We start from the raw sequence: 19,905 nt of genomic DNA, 5'->3' as shown, positions 1-19,905 counted from the left end.
TAGGGAGAGACAATTAAGATCCAGAACCCTGAGAGAATGCCTCATCCAGTGGAAAGATTATCTCGAAGAGGATGCCACTTGGATAGATGAAGGCACTCTTAACCATCAATATCCCTAGTTTATCTCGAGATGAGGACATCTCGATTCCTCTAAGGGGGAGAGAATGTAATGTTCGCATGAACTACCCTTATAGGAAAGGGGGATATTGATATGGCAATTTTTAGGATAATGCAATTTTTTTTTTTAATTCCCCTCCCTAGCTGACTATTGTGCTGGAAGGGGAGGGGAATAACAACAAGGCGAAAGCTCCTCAGTGGGAGCTCATAAGTGTGGAGTGCCATGCCTCTCGCCACGTCGAGAGGGCAGATCCCCCCTCCCCTCCCCTATTTAAACAGGAGGAGGCACTGCCATTGGGGTAGCTAAATACGTGAGGGAGATCAAGAAGAGAGGGGACAGCACTCTGCAACGTTGTGAGAGGGTGTGGGCTTCCGTGACGCTAGACGGAGGGCCGCTGCCGCCCAGCTGGCACTCAATACCGTGCCACCTCCCCCTGCACACATCTGGGATGGCAACCGGCCAGTCGTTCCCCGTCACCGCCATCATCTCATACACCACCTACAGCTCCTCCGGATCCGTGTAGGGGTGGTGGGCGTCGTCCCCACATCAGCTACCCCACTGCCATGCTAGCTACCACGAGCATCCACATAAGCAACGCCCCCACCCTTCGCGCCATATCCAGTATCTGTTGTGAGCACCCGCCAATGCAGGAAGCTTCCAAAAGCTTCTAGAAGGGAGCTTCATAAGCCCCCATTCCCTTGGCCTCAAAACCACTATCTCCCCCCCCCCCCCCCCCCCCGTGCTAAACTCATTAGCCCTTTGTCTTGGGCTTTATAAACCCCTTTCACCCCGTGTCCTAAAATCTCCCAAGGCCCCTTGTTATGCCTTTTGGAAACACCCCCCCCCCCCTTTGTGTTTTTATTTCCTCGTTAGGGCCCTTATTCATTATAACCTTCAGAACTACCCCCTTATATCTTCTCCTAAGGCCTCCTTAGGCCCCCCTTTTCAATAGCCTTTAAGGCTACTTCCCCCCCCCTTGGAGTTCCTCCCTTAAGATTCTATAGGGGTCCATTTTCCCCAAGAGAATTTTTCCTTGGCCCTTTCCTTGGCCATGCAAGAATATCCCTTGGATCTCTCCCACACCTTGTGTTTTTTTTCCACACCTTTCTATTTCCATTCGTGCGAAGTTTACAAAGGCCATTAAGCCGTCTCCATGGTTTAATGGGTCTTAGTCATGAAAGATTCTAAAACACCTTTCGAATTCCCGACTTCAAGGAGGGAGCCTTTCAAAAAACTGATTTCGATGGACGGTTCAAGTTATTGCGGAAGAGAGCCACGATGGAATATAAAAAAGAAGTTGTTAAGCTGCTTCCATGGCGGAAATCCCTCCTAAGAAAGTCCAAGGCTCAACCGCAAGAGGGTCATCTCTCGGCATCCACCTAGATATCTCACCCCAAGCCCAGGTTTTCCTTCCTAATTGTTATTTGATACTTTTGTAATTCAATCTTGCAAGGTTAATTGCTACAAATAGGATATATTTTTGTCCTAGTTGTTCATGTCGAAGGAACTTAGTAATCAATACTTTTAAATGAAACATGCAAATTAAGAAAGCATAAACCCATTTCTAGCAAATAGCTTATGCATTGAAGTGAATTATAAGACTAGATTATTATCCATTAAAATAGTATGCTTCAATGAAGCCTAGAAGTATAAACTGCATCTCGCACTATTAACCCATATTGCAATGAATCATCATGGAAAGTGCAAAGCATGCAATGATTCTTACGATGTATAAACTCTATGAAATTTGTCAACTACATAAATTAGCAAGAAAAAGGTTGCTTGTTAGCATAAATTTTATTCGCATGATTATAGGAAGGTTAGTTGGAATTAACCTAGCCTATGCCTGACCTCAAATTGATAAGTTAAGGTTGAAAAATCACTTTACGCATAGACAACGAATCATGTGGAAGTAATCTCGAAATTATCTTCTAGATTTAACCAAATTGGCATAAACCTAAAACACCTAAGCCACTGAGTACTCGTTTGGAATAAGTTAAAGAAACACCTATACCTTAAATACTTGTCCACATTCACTGAATGTAGGGATAGTGAAATGCAATCATAAAGTGTGCTAGGGTTTGTCCCTAAGAATCTTACAAAGATGAAACTTGGAAACCCTAGGTCTAACGATGCCAACCTAAAGAACTTGAAACAGATTGTTTCGTGATTCCATAGTCTCATAGTTCGATGCAGGACTTGCACAACAAGTGCGGAGGCATATGATCTTGTGATTGGATCACAAGGGAATGGTCAAGTTCTCGCAGTGAAGTTGGCATGTCCTTACACAAGTTATCTTGCAAGAGGATGAATAATCATCCTAATTTAGTGGTCTTTCTTGAGTAAAGAAGATTGATTGGAAACTAAAGACCAGCCGATAAACTAAAGTACCCAATGAACTTAAGGTTTGACCAAGTTGGGCTACTAGGGTACGCCCTAACCCAGGATATAGGGAATCTTGCCAAGTTGCAAGTCATCCCGGATCGAGTGCTGGATGCATTCGAAAGGAAGGATTCATTCCTTAGCAGTTTGCTAACAAAAACGATCAATGGAAATGTTTGTGCTTGCTATAGATTTTAGAGCACTGTTTGGCTTTGTTTGATCAATGAATTAAAAGATAAATGGATATCTATACTTCAGGTTGAAGTCTTGAAGGGAGAGGCAGCTTCAGTTACCCCCGACGGCCTGCCTGACCCTAACCAAGGGGGTTGTTAACTGCGCCAAGCAAGTGGACCGAACCCACCGCAAGAGGTCTCTCCGCCGCTGAGCACTACTTGGAGCAGGAGGACGCTTGGGTGCCAGGGGGCTCTAGCCGTAAATCCCTCGCCTTCCGGGCCTTGCACAAGAAGCTAATGTGACTCAGGATTGGATCTCGAGGCTTGCATACTAGTCTACGGGTGAAAACTTGGATTAGTGATCCCTGTGGATTGCTGGATAGCCTTTGGGTGGATTGTGGATAAGCCTATGGGCTGGACTCTTTGTATTTCAAAGATAAATATGATAACCTATTAATAAGAAACTTGTGTGATATTGTTTTTCTATATCAAGTGATAAGATTACGTGAAGGAACCAGTGCCTAACGGGTTAATCAAAGAAGTTGGTTGTTACATGTCCAACTAATGTGTTAGGTAATTAAATAACTAAAACAACCCAAGGAAAGTGTGGAGGATGGGCCATAGGTCCGTCCTATGGATGGGTGGTCCTGGTTGACCGGGAACTTTTCTCAAATCACGATGGACAGTAGGAAGATCGTCACACGAACAACTAAAGTGTTGACCTAGAGTTATGAGTGAACCCGATTTACGCTATTTTAGGGGAACAAAATGGGACTATGCCTTATGGCAGAGAGGTTGAGCTTTGCATCCCTCTCGTTTCCCATTCTCCTTGAACCAAGTGCAGCGTGAATCAGCTTCGGACCTGGCGTTTCTACGTAAAGTAGTTCGCTTGGGTCTGGCGCTAGTTGTTGTTAGGAAATGACCAATTAGGAAAACCCTAATTCAGGTCAATCCTAAGTGGGAATGGCCGAAATACTTCCGCTATGTGGCAGACGTGGAAAGCCCTAGATCGCAAACCGCGTAACATTCCATGGGAGTGCCGGGTGGAGCTTTCTAGACATCCTTTCCGATGGACTGCTAAGACGTGTCCTGGATGATACTAGTGGACACGTTACATCTCTGGCCATATTGTGAGTCGTTGTCCTATGGGCAACACTCGCGATTGGAAAAAGTCTACTGCACATTTAAATTATCTTGGAGGATGACGAAGCAACTTAAGACCTTGAAGCGATGCCTGATTTTTATGAAGCCATGCTTATGGGAGAAAACTCTAATGACATTGACGAACCTGTTAATAAAATGTCTATCTATGTTTGATTGATAATGAGATGTAAAATCCATAATATTGAAATGGTTGTTTTGCATGATGATGGAAATATGCATGACTTTATTTTAGAAAATGTAGTCAAAAAATTGCAACTTAAAACTATTCTATCCACTTATAAAATTAAAGGCTACATTTTTAGGGCAACGATATAATGGAACCAAAGAAGTACATGGATTAGAAATTTGCATTGCATCTTATATAGAAAAAAAAATTGTCTAGACTTAGCACCATTACAATTTGCCATGTAATTTTAGGTATGCCTTGGTAGTATCAATTTAATCCTAAGATTGACTATGATATGCATTCTATGAATATTCAACATGAAGGTAAAACTCTTTTCCTTGAAGGACTCACAGAGATTGAGTTATACCCATTAATTAGTCATACTCTGATGCCAGGAGGCATATTCCATGGTGGATTCCGTGCCACAGTGGATTCCATGAGGTTTTACGGTGGATTCCGTAAACTTAGATGACCGGGGCTCATACACAAAGAGGATTCTTTGTGCGAGAAGTTGATGGGGACGCCTGTCCTTTTCGGGCGTTTCATTAATTTAGTGTGTACGTGGGTGATTCCATAGCGGGTGATTCTGCAAAATGCATATTAAATTAATAAACATTTATGAGTTTAGAGTGCGCACTCATAATAAATTAAGGTTAGGATTTATTTCTAACCAATTGATTTATTTATGTAGCTGAAGACTGCTAGGTATTCACTTTTGTCGGTTTAATTGTATTATTTTACTAACGATTGTGAATGCTTCAGTTGATGTGTAGAGATAGCAGTAGTGGCGGAGGAAAGCATTGGAGTCTAGTGAGTATTCGACCTTTGGATTATATTTTGATAGGCGCCACGCCTATATTTTGTTATGTCTATTGAGACATAGATTATTGATTATTATTTTGTATGCGTCTATGCGCACGGATATGTTATTTCTATTTGGACATTGAGATTGGGCGTGCCAGACTCTATGGGCACCGTCCATTAGCTTTATTTCATATTTTTGTAGAAAGCAAACTCAAAAGCTAAAAGCTTGTCATATTTTTGTAAATTGGGCTATTATTGAGCATGAAGATGGAAATATACATAAAATACATGCTTTGTGAAGCGCTTACACAAGGCATGGGGGGAGATTGAACCCAATTGGTCTCTTGCTTCTTGTCGTTCATGCTTTTACATTGTTTTTTGTGCAAAAAGGTAGAGTTCATTGTTCTTGGGGACCTTCCGGGATTCACTACGTGAGCATACAGCGTCCCATCTGCGCACCAGTGGTATCAGAGCGGAGCTAAGATCAAGAGCTTCCAATCGCTACCAATCTCGGGTGAAGGCGGAGCTCCAGGAACGATCGAGCTCTACAGTCAATCTCATCGCGAACCGTCGATACAGGCAGACTTTTGGCGATCAAGAACCCATGTTTCTACTCTCAGATCGCGAAGGACCAGGCTGTGCAGGCGGAGGACCACGTATCCATCTCCTTCATCAAGTCGTCAAAAACCAGAGCTAAGTTTCAATTACAAGCTTAGAAGCTTTAAAAAAATCAAAAGTCTTAAATCTTAGTTAAGCTTTAATAAAGCTTAACCACACAAAAAAATCGTTTCGACGGCGTCAATATAAACTCGTCACGAACGAATCCGTCGCCAACATACTCCGATACACAAAAATCCAATTTGGCTTGGTAAGCCATAAGTCCCATAAGCTTAAGACTATAAGCTTCTGCCAGTCACACAGGATAATCAAAGTCACCAAACTCTGGGTCCTGCGCACCAAAAGTCAAGTTCTGCAAGTCAAGTGGAATCAAGTCCTGCAAGTTCATCAAGTCAGCCTAAGTTCTGCAAGTCTGCAACTCTGTAAGTCGGCTAAGTCTGCAACTCTGCAAGTCAGACTAGTCAACTGGAGTCAGAACTGACTAGTGTTTAAAACTCCTAAAAGGCTTGTTCCTACGCAAAAACTCTGAACTGGAAAGTTGTTCGTGGCAAGGTGTTCTACCTATCTACACGTTTGCTGAAGTATTTTCAGCAAACGAAGACGGAAGTATGGCAGATTTTCTGAAAATTGAGAAAGAAATACCCAAAAATACATAGCCTTGTAACCCCAAATTTGAGCTACGCTCATCCCGCTAACCTGATTTTGAGTGAGAAAGATTTATTGAGTTTTACAAGATGACGACCCCACATATGGATGATCCTATGACTGAAGACGACCTACCTGAGCCTACCATGGAACAAAAGCTGGATCTAATCATGTTACAATTGGAAGAAGAGCGAAGGGCTAGGCAAGCATTGCAAGCGCAATTGACAAAACTACAAAGAGCGTCTACCGACAAAGAAGAACCTCAAGCTGAAGATTTGATTCGACGTACCATCGACGCCACTCTTGAAGCACAAACCATTCGCAAGGAATCAAAGATAAGTAAACGAAGTTTCAAATTTCGCACTTTCAATGGCATACGAGAAGGAAAGACTGTTTTATCCTTTATTAGCCAATTTGATGACTATTTCCATGAGGAAACTTATCCAGAAAAAGATAAAATCAAGTGTGTTACTAATCATCTGATAGACAGAGCATCACTTTGGTGGACTGTAGTACGCAAGAGCATAGAATGTCCTGCTAGTTGGGAAGATTTCAAGAAGAAGTTCATGCAGAATTTCCTTCCACCGCAATTTCATGAGAAGGCTATCAAGCAATGGGATTTACTTCAACAACGGGACCGTGAGCCTATTCCACAGTATATAGAGCGTTTTTGGAATGCACTTCTACAGCTACGCATGCTTGAAGACGTACCAGAGACGACACATAAGGGGAAGTATATGTCTGGACTTCTTGGACATTACTACGCTGAAGTGAACATGTTCAAGCCTGCTACCCTTGAAGACGCCATCTCCCTAGCTCACGACACTGAAGATAAGTTACGCGGAAGAGACAGATGACCACAGCAATTCCAAGCCAACGGTAATTATGGATCTAAACAATTCAATTCCAATTTTAGAAGGTTTAATCCAGGTCGTTTCTCATCACCATCTTTCCGCAAGAATTGGGCTAAACCACCTACATTACCATCCACTGTCAATCCAAATCCAAAGCCTATTCCACAAGCAAATCCAAATGTACCCAGACTTCCAGCCATTGCAAATAATGTAACCAAAGCCAAGCCAATAGTATGCTATAAATGTCACCAGCCAAGGCATCTCGCAGCAAATTATCATTCAAAGAAGCCACCAGCACATATCAACTATCTTGGAGCCATGGACGAAGACGAGCATGAGGATATGCCAGATTTCACTGAAGATGAGGATGATCCTACTACTACTTCTGACACTTTACCAGGTATGCCTACTCCACATTCATTATTGACTATGAAATGTTTGGTGCATGGAAATGAAAGAACTATCTTGCATGATGACGGTAGTACTCATGACTTTATTTCAGCAAAATTGGTAAAGGAATTGAAATTACAGACTGTACCTACGCATTATCGCATAAAAGCTGCATTTTTAGGCACTAGGTACAATGGCACACAAGAAGTACAAGATTTAGAGATTCAAATTGGTTCATATATTGAAAGAAGAAATTTCTTAGTTGTCCCATTACAGTCAAGCGACATTATTTTAGGAATGCCTTGGAGACACCAGCATAACCCAAATATAGATTATTCCACACACACAATGAATATTAATTTTCAAGGAAAATCTATTACATTATATGGTATGCATGCATCTAATATTTTTCCACTGCTTTCGCATACTCAAGCAAAACGTGCATTACGCAAGAGTACTAAATCATATCTCATTTGGGTGAATGAATTGCAAGCAAAGGAAAATCATATGCACCCTAGGCATAAGGAATTTCTTGCATATTTTAAGGACTGTTTTGCAGAAGACCTACCACCAGGTTTACCACCTTCACGTCCAGAAGACCATAAGATTGATTTAATCCCTGGCACACAACCACCTTGCAAAGCACCATATAGGCACAATCAAATAGAGCAAAAAGAAATCCAGAGTCAAGTTGAAGAATTACTAAATAGAGGTTTAATTCGACTTAGCAGTTCTCCATTCGGCGCACCTCTACTCTTAGTCAAGAAAAAGAATAATACTTATCGTATGTGTATTGACTACCGAGCTTTAAATAAGATCACTGTAAAGAATAGGTATCCTATACCTAGAGTTGATGACCTTATGGACAAACTGCAAGGATATTCTATATTTAGTAAAATTGACCTTAAGTCTGGATATCATCAGGTGAGGCTAGATAAATCCGACATATTTAAGACTGCATTCAGAACACAGTTTGGCCATTACGAATTCTTAGTCATGCCATTCGGATTGACTAATGCACCTGCTACTTTCAGTAGAATGATGAACCGTATCTTTCTGAAATATCAGTACTGTGTGATTGTTTTCTTTGATGATATTTTGGTGTTTAGTCAAAGTGAAAAAGAGCATTATGAGCATTTATCATTAGTTTTTCAATTACTAAAAGAAAATCAATTGTTTACAAATCCTGAAAAGAGTGAATTCTTTAAGACGAAAATTGAGTATTTAGGTCATATTGTATCAAAAGAAGGAATTAAAGTTGATCCTAAGAAAATTGATGCAATATTGCATTGGTCTGTTCCTAAAAACGTGCATGAGTTACGCTCATTCCTTGGTCTTGCTAGTTTCTATAGGAAGTTTGTACGTAATTTTTCATTACTTGCTTTACCATTAACCAAACTTCTTAAGAAAGGAATTGTTTATCAATGGACTGAAACTCAGCAGAAATCCTTTGACTTACTGAAACGTGCATTAACCAATGCCCCTGTTCTACAATTGCCTGACTTTAATAGACCATTCTTTCTAGTTGTGACCGATGCTAGCGGATCAGGAATAGGAGCCGTACTAATGCAAGACAATCATCCAATAGCATATTCTAGTTCTAAGCTGAAACCCTCTGAGCTGAAATATTCCACTTATGACAAAGAACTATTAGCAGTTGTACAAGCATTAAAACAGTGGAAACACTACTTAATGGGTTCAGAATTCATGATAAAGACCGACCAGCAAAGCATTAGACATCTACTTAGCCAACCCCAAATTTCTAACCGTCATATCAAATGGGCTTCCTTCATTCAAAGTTTTCATCCTATCATTCAATACCAACCTGGAAAAGAAAATGTAGTTGCTGATGCATTGAGTAGAAGACCTGCAATTCATAATATTTCTGACATATCTTTTGATTCTTTGATTGCTATGAAAGATACATATCACCAGGATATTACTTTTCATTCTGATTGGCAAAAATTAGTTCAAAATAATTTCATTCCTATTGATTCATTATCATATAATGATGGATTTATGTTTTTTGAAAAGAGACTGTGTGTTACTATTCCATTCCGATCTTTTGTTTTGAATGAAATTCATTGTCCCCCATATCAAGGTCATAGAGGTATCATATCTACATTACTCATGTTAACTAAAGATTTTTATTGGCCGCATATGGATGCAGATGTATCTATTTTCGTTTCTGAATGTTTGATTTGTCAAAGAATAAAAAGACATCATGGTAAACAATATGGATTATTAATGCCTTTGTCTATTCCATCTAAACCTTGGGAACATATTTCTATGGATTTCATTACTGGTTTACCAAATACTAAATCTAACCATGACATGATTTGAACAATTGTAGATAGATTTAGTAAGCAAGCATATTTCATTCCATGTAAGAAAACTTTAACAGCATCACAAGCAGCACAGTTATTTTTGAAAACTGTTTTTACTAACCATGGATTGCCAAAAGTGATTATTTCAGATCGTGATTCTAGATTTTGTAATAATTTTTGGATTACACTGTTTGCAAATCTAGGCACAAAGATTGATTTCTCATCTGCATTTCATCCAGAAACAAATGGACAAACAGAAGCCACAAATAGCACCATTCTAGATCTTTTACGTGCATATACTATCTCCAAACCTCAGACATGGGATACTCATTTGCATTTATTACAGTTTGCATACAACAATACACCACACACATCTACAAAGAAAGCACCTTTTGAAGTCATTTATGGATATAGATTATCTACACCTGTTGCATCTTTGTCTAATAGAATTCAAAGTACTGATGATATTGCTACTATGCATAACAGTATTTTTGATGAGGTTAAGGATATGATTGCTAAAGCCCAACAATCATATACCAAACAAGCCAACAAGAAAAGACAAGCCATGAATTTCAAAGTTGATGATTATGTTTGGCTTAGAATAGAAAAGCGTAGACTGCAAAGTGTAGATAAACATCCAGTTGTCAAATTAGCTCCTAGATTTTATGGACCATTTAGAATCATTCATAAGATTAATGATAATGCATTCAAGTTAGAATTGCCATCTCATTGGAAAATTCATAATACATTTCACATTAGTTTATTGAGACCATTTAGAGGCCAATTACCTATCCACCTTGTTTATGAAAACCCACCTTTATTAGAGGAACAGACTGAAATACTTGAACCAGAAGCCATCATAGACACTGACTACATGACCACTAGAACTGGCCGAAGGTATTCTAGATACCTAGTAAAATTTAAGAACCATCCTGTAGAGGAAGCACAATGGATGCACGCTAGAGACTTAAATGCTTTCCCCACTCTGTTAGCTCCACATTGAGCTAATAGCAATTGAGGTCAATTGCTATCCCACCCCGGGGGTATGATGCCAGGAGGCATATTCCACGGTGGATTCCGTGCCACGGTGGATTCCGTAAACTTAGATGACCGGGGCTCATACACAAAGAGGATTCTTTGTGCGAGAAGTCGATGGGGACACCTGTCCTTTTCGGACGTTTCATTAATTTAGTGTGTACGTGGGTGATTCCATAGCGGGTGATTTCGCAAAATGCATATTAAATTAATAAACGTTTATGAGTTTAGAGTGCGCACTCGTAATAAATTAAGGTTAGGATTTATTTCTAACCAGTTGATTTATTTATGTAGCTGAAGACTGCTAGGTATTCACTTTTGTCGATTTAATCGTATTATTTTACTAACGATTGTGAATGCTTTAGTTGATGTGTAGAGATAGCAGTAGTGGCGGAGGAAAGCATTGGAGTCTAGTGAGTATTCGACCTTTGGATTATATTTTGATAGGCGCCACGCCTATATTTGTTATGTCTATTGAGACATCGATTATTGATTATTATTTTGTATGCGTCTATGCGCACGGATATGTTATTTCTATTTGGACATTGAGATTGGGCGTGCCAGACTCTATGGGCACCGTCCATTAGCTTTATTTCCTATTTTTGTAGAAAGCAAACTCAAAAGCTAAAAGCTTGTCATATTTTTGTAAATTGGGCTATTATTGAGCATGAAGATGGAAATATACATAAAATACATGCTTTGTGAAGCGCTCACACAAGGCATGGGGAGAGATTGAACCCAATTGGTCTCTTGCTTCTTGTCGTTCATGCTTTTACATTGTTTTTTGTGCAAAAAGGTAGAGTTCATTGTTCTTGGGGACCTTCTGGGATTCACTACGTGAGCGTATCGTCCGATCTGCGCACCATACTCAAGCGAAGCGTGCTATTCAAAAATAATCTAAAGCTTTTCTTGTATCACATAATGAAGTCAAAGCTACTAATTCTAAGTTGACTATACTATAACAAAATTTTATTAATAAATTTTTGATTTTTTTAAATGAATTTACATTTTCAACTTTCTCCATCTCGACTTGAGGATCATCAAAATGACCTTCTACCTGGTAGCCAACCTCCTTATTACTATAATTAGGTATAACAAAAAGAAATCCAAAAACAAGTTGAAGAATTATTAAACGAAAAATTAATTTGACTTAGCAGTTCACCTTTTGGAGCTCCCATTCTTTTAGTAAAGAAAAAGAATCAAAACTATCATATGCGAATAGACTATAGAGCTCTAAATAGTTGTTAGGAGGCACCTACACGAGGGGATGAGTGCCTTCAATGGTTCTCCCTTGTGTGCACGTTGACGGGATGACTACCTTGAATGGTTCTCCATTAGTGCAGGGCATGTTCCTAAGAGCAAATTACTTTTCATCTTGGGTAGAAGGTTGATGGGACGTCTATCCTTTTTGGGTGTGAGACTTGCAAGTGTGAATATGGGTAAAGCCGTACGTGGGTAATGCCACAATACTCATATCTCAAGTGCTAACATCTACGCGATTCGAATATTTAATGAAATTCCAATGATTATTTGATTTATTGTGGCAAATAGATGCATTGCCATTTATTCTAAGGCATGCATACATCCTCTTTGTAAATATTTATTGATACTTGAGAATTTTAAAAGATATACTAAAATCTAGTTAAACCCTTTTGCAAAAAGAGTGATTATAAAGGGCTTATCTTTGGGCAAAGCAAGATTCATTTTACTATTATAAATATGGCATGGAGGAGATGCCCACTTCTGTATGCGGGGGCGGGAATTGCACCCAATAGTGTGTTGCTCAACTTTGCTTTACTCTTCTTTAAGTTTATTTTGAGTTTTATGAGTCATGATTTTCAATTTTTATAAGAAATGAGAGTAAGGGAGAGCTTCCTTGATTTGCTACATGCAAGTCTAGCATCTGATCTATATAGCAACACTATTGCCTTTGGGATCTGCACACTACTCAAAAGGTTATCTGTATCCATGATGTAACTTTCCATGGGGCAAGGATGCATAAGCAACATGAGCAAGTAGTCGAGGTACGCAGGGTGGTCTTTTAAGAGGAGCCTCTTGTTATAGTATAGCTAGAATGCTTACAATTGATGATATAGTGGCCTAGGATCACGATGTTAGACATACATGACATATCGTATAGGCCCCACAACCAACTTTGAGACACTCTACTAGAGCTTCAGTAATCCTTTTGATTGCTATGAGTCCTCCACCAATTATGTCATGGTGACAAACACCTTTGAGTCTCTTACCTATAAGGATGCTATGTGTAGATGTGATTCTCATTCTTAGGAGAGGGCTATGTAGTTTGAATTTGATTCGCTACCAAAGAACTATATATGAGACTTAGTTTCCTTGCCTAATGGGAAACATGCATTGACATGCAAGTGGGTTTACAAGTTGAAAAGTACCCATGGTCACCCTAATGTAGCATATAAGGCTAGAATGTTTGCAAAGGGTTTTAAGTAGGAGCATGGTATGGATTTCTATGAAGTCTTTTCTCTTTTAGTGAAGATGACTGTTGAGATTCAGCAATCACACTCATTGACAACCTCTTTGTATGGAGCTTCAGGGCCAAGGACATGCAGGCTTACTTATCCCATATGCACAGTGGTGCCTACTGCAGTTTCCTACTTTCCTATAAAGCATTGTACTTGCTTCCTTTTCTTAATGCAATGATAGTACTCTTTTCTTTTCAGTAAAGTGTCAGTGTCATTGTCCACATACACAAGATTGTGTTTATGAGTCCAAGTCTCACTCTTGGAACCTAATTCACTTGTGTAACAAACAATGTCTTTGTCTTCTCCATCACGAGTCCACTCTTCTCTTGCCATCCACCATAACCAACTACCATGTCCTAGATCCTGCTCATTTTTACAATGACTACCCTATGCTTGGTCTTGGCATTGTTTGCTCAATTGGGTTTGGAGCTTATCGGATGGATGTTAAGACGACTTTCTTACATGGGAATCAGTCACCAAATGGTGCACTACTATGGGCTATGCCCATCTGAACAAGTGGTATAATAAGAAGGGCATTCATTCTTATCTTGAAGAAATTCGTAGTTGTCTCCACAAATCAAAGATGTACTATTTCTATCTCTACCTCACATACTAGTTGTTGTGTTGACCCTATAATAAAAATGGCACAGCATACTTAATAGTATACTAAGTCTAGGACCATTAAATCACAATTATTAAGTCTTACTAATTGAAAATCAAGCTTGCAAACTTGTAGCTCTACCACTTGTTTGCCAAATTGATTGATGCCAAGTAAGCCTATATCTTCAACACCCATCTCTGTTAGGGATTTCTTTTGCCAACCCAATTAATGTTGAGTATGTCACCCTGTCTCTTAGGGATTCCTTTCTTATGGCAATCATCCCCTCGAGCTTTGTGATTTTGACCTCATTTGGCACTAGTCTAGATTTGTACATTTGAAGCTCCTACGTATCTTTTTTCAGCTTCTTGATTATCTTTGCAGCTCCAAACATCAAGCCAACCTACTCATCTCTACAAGTTTTCAATACTTCAAGAGTAATTTTTACTGCATCAAGGTACTAGCACTTTGTGTCAAGAGTTGAAGCAGTAGCTTGTAGCCCTCATGTTACAAATTGTTTCCATATTAGTACTTGATGTAGAATGGGTGGTCGAGGAGATATTCAAGAGATCCAAAGTCTTTTTATTCAGAAATTCCTTGACATGCCTTGAAAACATGTGCATATGTGCACCATATTGTGTATGTTGGTCACAAGATATGCTAGTTGCATCACTTTTGAGAGATGGATTTTCAATAAAGGATTTCCCTTCAGCTATCTGGCTTGGCCCATTTGTCAATCTCCACTTCTCTAATTTTCTATCTAGTTTATTCTAATGTCGTATCATCCTCACTGTGCCCTTTGCAAAATTGGCCCATGCTACAAGACCAGGTTATCATCTATCCCTCTACATTTCTACCAAATGAATCTAGGTGCGAAATGTAGGTTCACCTCATTGTTTGGAGGTGCTCCTTTATATATGTTATGGTATAAAAAGATGCACTCCTCAAAGAATTTTGGCATTAAGGCTCTTAAGTAAACCGACTTCCTCTAATATCATTTATGTAGGTAGACTACAAACCGTTTTGAGCTGACAAAATCATCGTCACAAAGAAGTTTGGGATCTTGAACTACTTGGCTCAACCTACATTCCACTTCAAAGTCTTCCCTTGTAAAACAAAATCTTGTTTGAATTCGTAATACTACTTGCAGTGTTTACCACCTCCCTGTAAAAAAAGTATATAATACAAGGAAAGTAATTAGATATAACAAATTAAAAATCTTACAAAAATCGAAAACTTCATTTTTTAGGGTTTCATTTTTTACTGTAGTTGTGCTCTAGTGTGGTGAACCATTCCAAAGTGGTATTCAACCACTTTTTAGCTTCTCCAATATTTAATAGGGGTATGAAACTACCAAATGTGGAGTGTTGGAGCAACACATTTGAAGTGTTGGAACACTCTATTCCTTTATTCATGCCAATCCATGCCTCCACATCCTACACTTGGACTTGAGTATATTTCAAGGTCTTAATAATTGAAAATGATTGAAAAAGAGAGGGCTTTTACATCCCTATGTCATAGATTCTTTTGTACCAAGAAAAAAAATAATGAAAGAGAGTTCTAGTTCTGTAATCCTATTCTATATTTTTTTTGAATGACAAGGAGCCATATAAGGTGGGAATCTCAAGTGCAATATGTAGTAACAATGGAACTTGAAGAGAAAGTTATAAAAGAGACCGCATGTACGAGATTTGTTGACTCTTCCACAACTACACTTAGAAAACTTAGCTCTGCCATGTGTAAAGTCGAAGAGTTTGGTTAATCTCTAGGTTTTAGGTAATTGCTTATATACTAAGAATTGGCCATAATTTGTAGGAACATTTTGTGGTCCTTATGAGGGGCAAAAGGGTTAAGAAACCTACCTAGTGTAAAGCCCGAGACTTAGGCAATAAACAAAATTATTATTTTTTGCATTATTCGCAAATAATATCAAAACAAGATTTTGATATTAGGATCACACAAATAGAGAGCTATCTGCAAATGAGGCAAATCAAGACCGGTTGCACCCCTAGCGATTAAAGCAAGCCCTTCAGGTCATTGGCATTTTGGTAATACTATTCGATTTACCTATCACGTCCTGTTTCCTTTTTGCGTAAGGGGTGGACCGAGTCTAGCAAGATGCCTCGGGCCCTGTTTACCGGTCTTCTGCATTGTGCTTCCCTCATCCCAGGAGTATCGCCATAGCTGACATGCAGTTGTCCAGTATGCCTGACGAAGGATTTCCGTGCAGGTAAGCGTGTCACAAGCCTAATTACGCCTACAGCTCCATCACCATTAGCGTTTGTGCATTGGCTTCTGAGAGGTTCTACTAGACTACAAGTTACTCTCTCTGTCACCGTCTCTTTAAATTTGTTCACGAGGTGACTTGTACAGAAGTAAGCATAGGGAACTCAAATTCCTCCAGACAGGCCTCTTCAGGGCTGTCTGCAGACATGTCTGCAAAGGGGGCAAAGCCCAAACCGGATCTCAAACCACCCGTGATCCCTTTCAGAGAGGAAAAGATTCGTATGGAGAAATCTATAGCGACGAGGCAACAGCCTCTGCCTCAACAGCAGCAGCAGTATCACCAGTCTCTGCTGCAACATAAGCAGGAGCAGCAGCGCCAACATCAAGAAGAACAGCACCACCAGCAACAGCATTCGATGCCACAGCTGCGCGAACAGCCTACCTCCCCAGCCTCCCCCTTGGCCCTCCCCCACCCCCACCCCCACCCCCTCCCCCTCCCCCTTCCCCGGCCACGCCCCCTCCCCCTGCCCCTACCTAGGCCTCACATGGGATCCCCCAATGCAAAGCACTCGGGCATCCCTAGAGGAGCCAGAGCTGCAGCTGCTAGAGGAGTCAGCGGCATCCCCACTGCAGCTATGCAGTTTGCCAATGCCTCCGTGCAACAGGAGAACATCGATCCTGAAGACACCCTGAAGCTTAAAACCCTAGGCCATGGCAGCAGCGGCAAGGTCTACAAGGTGCAGCACAAGAAAACTGGCAAGATCTTTGCTCTCAAGGTGATCCAAGAGAAGCATGAGTTGTCTATAAGGAAGCAGATCCTTAGGGAGATGGACATCCTTCGGCGCTCCAGCTCGCCATATGTGGTCAGCTGCTATGGAGCTGCTGACAAGGGAGGTGAGATCTCCTTTGTGTTGGAATACATGGATGGGGGATCACTTGCCAATGTTCTTGAGGCCAGAAATACCATATCTGAAAGGTATCTTTCAGAGGTAGCCAGGCAGGTCCTTCAAGGGTTGGATTATCTTCACAGGAACAAAATCATCCACAGGGACATCAAGCCCTCAAATCTTCTCCTGAATCACAAGCAGCAGGTGAAGATTGCAGACTTTGGAGTTAGCACGGTTCTTGCAAGCACCCTTGCTCCTTGCAGCTCCTTTGTGGGTACCTGTGCATACATGAGTCCTGAGCGGTTTGATCCGGATAGCCATGGCGGGAATTACAGTGGCTATCCTGTGGACATATGGAGTTTGGGTCTAACCCTCTTAGAATGTGCCCTTGGGCATTTCCCCTTCATTGGTCCCACGCAGAAGCCAGATTGGCCTACACTCATGTTTGCAATTTGCTGTGGGGATCCTCCTCAAGCTCCTGCAGATGCTTCTACAGAGTTCAAGGGCTTTCTTGCATACTGTTTGGCGAAGGATCCAGCTCGCAGACCTAGGGCAGATGCACTTCTGACACATCCATTTATCACCAAACATGATGGCAGCCCTTGTAACATCTCAGATCTGCTAGAATCATAGAGGATGTCTGCATTTGCAATGCACGAGAGGCGTCAACAGAGTTGTGAAAATTTAAAAGCTTGGGATATGCTTGAACTTATGCTCCTGCTTTCCAGCATGCTCCAGCAGTATGCACTGATAATTTGTGCACATGTTATACAGTTAATAGATGCAGCCACACATAGGGACACAACAGAAACTTTACATGATGGGCCTGTGCTACTGCATATGTGAAGTGTGTTTTATGCAATCCCTTGCTAATTGTAAAGCTTCTTCACCTCAAAATTAGTGTCAGCCAGAGCTGCCCATGACACGAAGACGCTTCGAACTGCAAACTGATTGTTTGAGTTATTTAGACATGAAATGGTATTGTAATCATCTGACTATGGGGTTCATCTTTCCTGTTCAAGCTCAGTCAGGCCTCGCTGAATCAGGAACATATGACATATTATGGTTATCAGACCCTAAGACTGTTGAGCTTGGCTTTTGAAACACTTTGTGTGGCTTATTTACAAAAGTTATGGTTATTAGACTTGGGAGGACCCGGAATTGACTTGGATTTGTGGTGCTCCTCGTAGCTGGGGCAGTTGGCCTGATCTTCAAATAGGTTGACACCTCTATGTTGTATGCCTTTGTCCTACGTGAGTCATTGCAATAAGGCCTAAACATCAGAGCACAACAGTTGTTTGTGTTGTAGCAATGCGAAATTTATTCGTATATTTCTAATTGTGTTCATTCCTTGACAAACATATTTTGGAGTTTTGTATTATATATCTAATCTATTTCTCAAACCTAGATGCTCTAGTTATCTATGATATTTGAGATGTTTGTTTTTGTGACCTAGGGATATTCAAGATATTTAGGGGTGATGGGCCTTGCATATATAATAACCCAAATCATTGCCCATAGAGAATAAGAATGAAAATCCACCAATTTTTTTTTTTCCATAGAAAGTAAATATCATACCATCATGAAATACCTACAACTTAGAAGTTATGGGAAGTTGGGTGTACTCTTTTTGTGACATAGTATCGGGTCCATGTTTGGTAGACCCATGCATTTTATCTTACATAGATGCTTAGATATTAGATTAATGAATGTTTCTATACTATGGCAATTATGTGCTAAAAGGAAGTATAATAAAACAATATTAGAGAAACAAGTGATGCCAAATAGTAAGTGATGTGATAAGTGGCAGGCAACATGGCATTAATTGCCTTAACTCCGTTATTTCACATGTGAGGCCTTCCACTAAAATAAATGATGGGTATACCACAAATACCTCGACAAAAGTAGATGTGAAAAAGATCTAAAATGTTAGGCCATGCCATTAACATACATGTCAAAATATCTAGATGTTGGAACCATTATTGAAATGATTGTTGGTATGACCATTGGCATATATCAAAGCTCATTTTGATAGTTATTTTGGAGATCTTTCGAAAGGTCCTTCCTACAATTATTTTGACAAGTGCAAAGAAATTTCCCAACGCGCATGCTAATGTGTAGAGGAAAACAACTTGCAAACTTGGCTCTTGAATGCGTTAAATCTTTGTCGCTCACGTTGCTAGCCTTTCAAATATACACTAGTTATGTCCTTATGTAACACCTCAAAAGCCAACTAAAGTACTTGAACCACTTGTACAATATACAACAGTCGTTAAATGCATTGATAAGAGAAAATCGTTGAAATACATCTGTCTAATATAGGCTAGATAAATGATAGAATAATGATATAGCTAATTCATAGGTAATACAATGATGATATAAATAGGAGTACAAATTCAATGATATTAATGAATAGCCAAAGAAAATATAAAGTATAGAAAGGCAAGATCCCTAATGGAAATCTCATTCTTGTGTGATGGCTCCTTGGCTTGGTCATCCAATTAGAAACAAACACAGATTATAACAACTCTTGAATAAAATATAAAATGCATGCATAACAATGATATAACTACTATGAACGTCTTACTTATCCTCCCCATGCCCATAGCCTCTCAACAAGCTACTAAATCCCATGTCACACCACGTACTCCCCCAATCTCATCACTAGACAACCAATGAACCTAAACTAGAGAAATAGTAGACCAATAATGAATATTTGAGAGAATGGATAGAATACAAAAATGACTCACAAAATCCAAACCAACAATATAAAAAGAATGAAGCATAATACTTACAAAGTTAGTCTTGAAGAAGGCCCAACCATCACTGCCAAGATGTGACTGATCCTACTATAACTTGCACATATGGTGTCTCCTTTTGCTATTTCCACTTGTTAGGATGTTTTTAGGCATCTTTTTCAATCTTCTTCCACACTCATCCCTATCAAGTCACTTAAGCTTTCCATCCATTGTTGTAAGCATTGTGTGCTATTGAGCGAAGATGGGCTGGGTGTTTCCACCT

The 19,905-nt window shown here is 39.9% G+C and overlaps 1 protein-coding gene across 1 annotated transcript; it reads left to right on the top strand.

Annotated features, from left to right (window-relative positions):
* Positions 1-15,785: 15,785 nt before the first annotated feature.
* LOC148009157 (mitogen-activated protein kinase kinase 9-like) lies at positions 15,786-17,951 on the top strand. Its single transcript, XM_087673759.1, has 2 exons — positions 15,786-16,001; positions 16,263-17,951. Exons 1-2 carry the CDS (start codon positions 15,961-15,963, stop codon positions 17,515-17,517), a joined length of 1,296 nt encoding a protein of 431 aa, XP_087529885.1. The 5' UTR covers positions 15,786-15,960; the 3' UTR covers positions 17,518-17,951.
* The last annotated feature ends 1,954 nt before the right edge of the window (positions 17,952-19,905 follow it).

Source organism: Lygodium microphyllum, unplaced genomic scaffold, assembly GCF_053477565.2.
Source record: "Lygodium microphyllum isolate KBCC unplaced genomic scaffold, Lygodium_microphyllum_v1.1.10 scaffold_36, whole genome shotgun sequence".
NCBI lineage: Eukaryota > Viridiplantae > Streptophyta > Polypodiopsida > Schizaeales > Lygodiaceae > Lygodium > Lygodium microphyllum.
This window is presented reverse-complemented; position numbering and strand designations above follow the sequence as displayed.

Bases quoted from the DNA above. Each gene is read 5' to 3' on its own strand.
- LOC148009157 (XM_087673759.1), top strand. From the start codon at position 15,961: ATGCAGTTGTCCAGTATGCCTGACGAAGGATTTCCGTGCAG. The intron at 16,002-16,262 runs GTAAGCGTGTCA...GATCCCTTTCAG, and splicing joins GACGAAGGATTTCCGTGCAG to AGAGGAAAAGATTCGTATGG.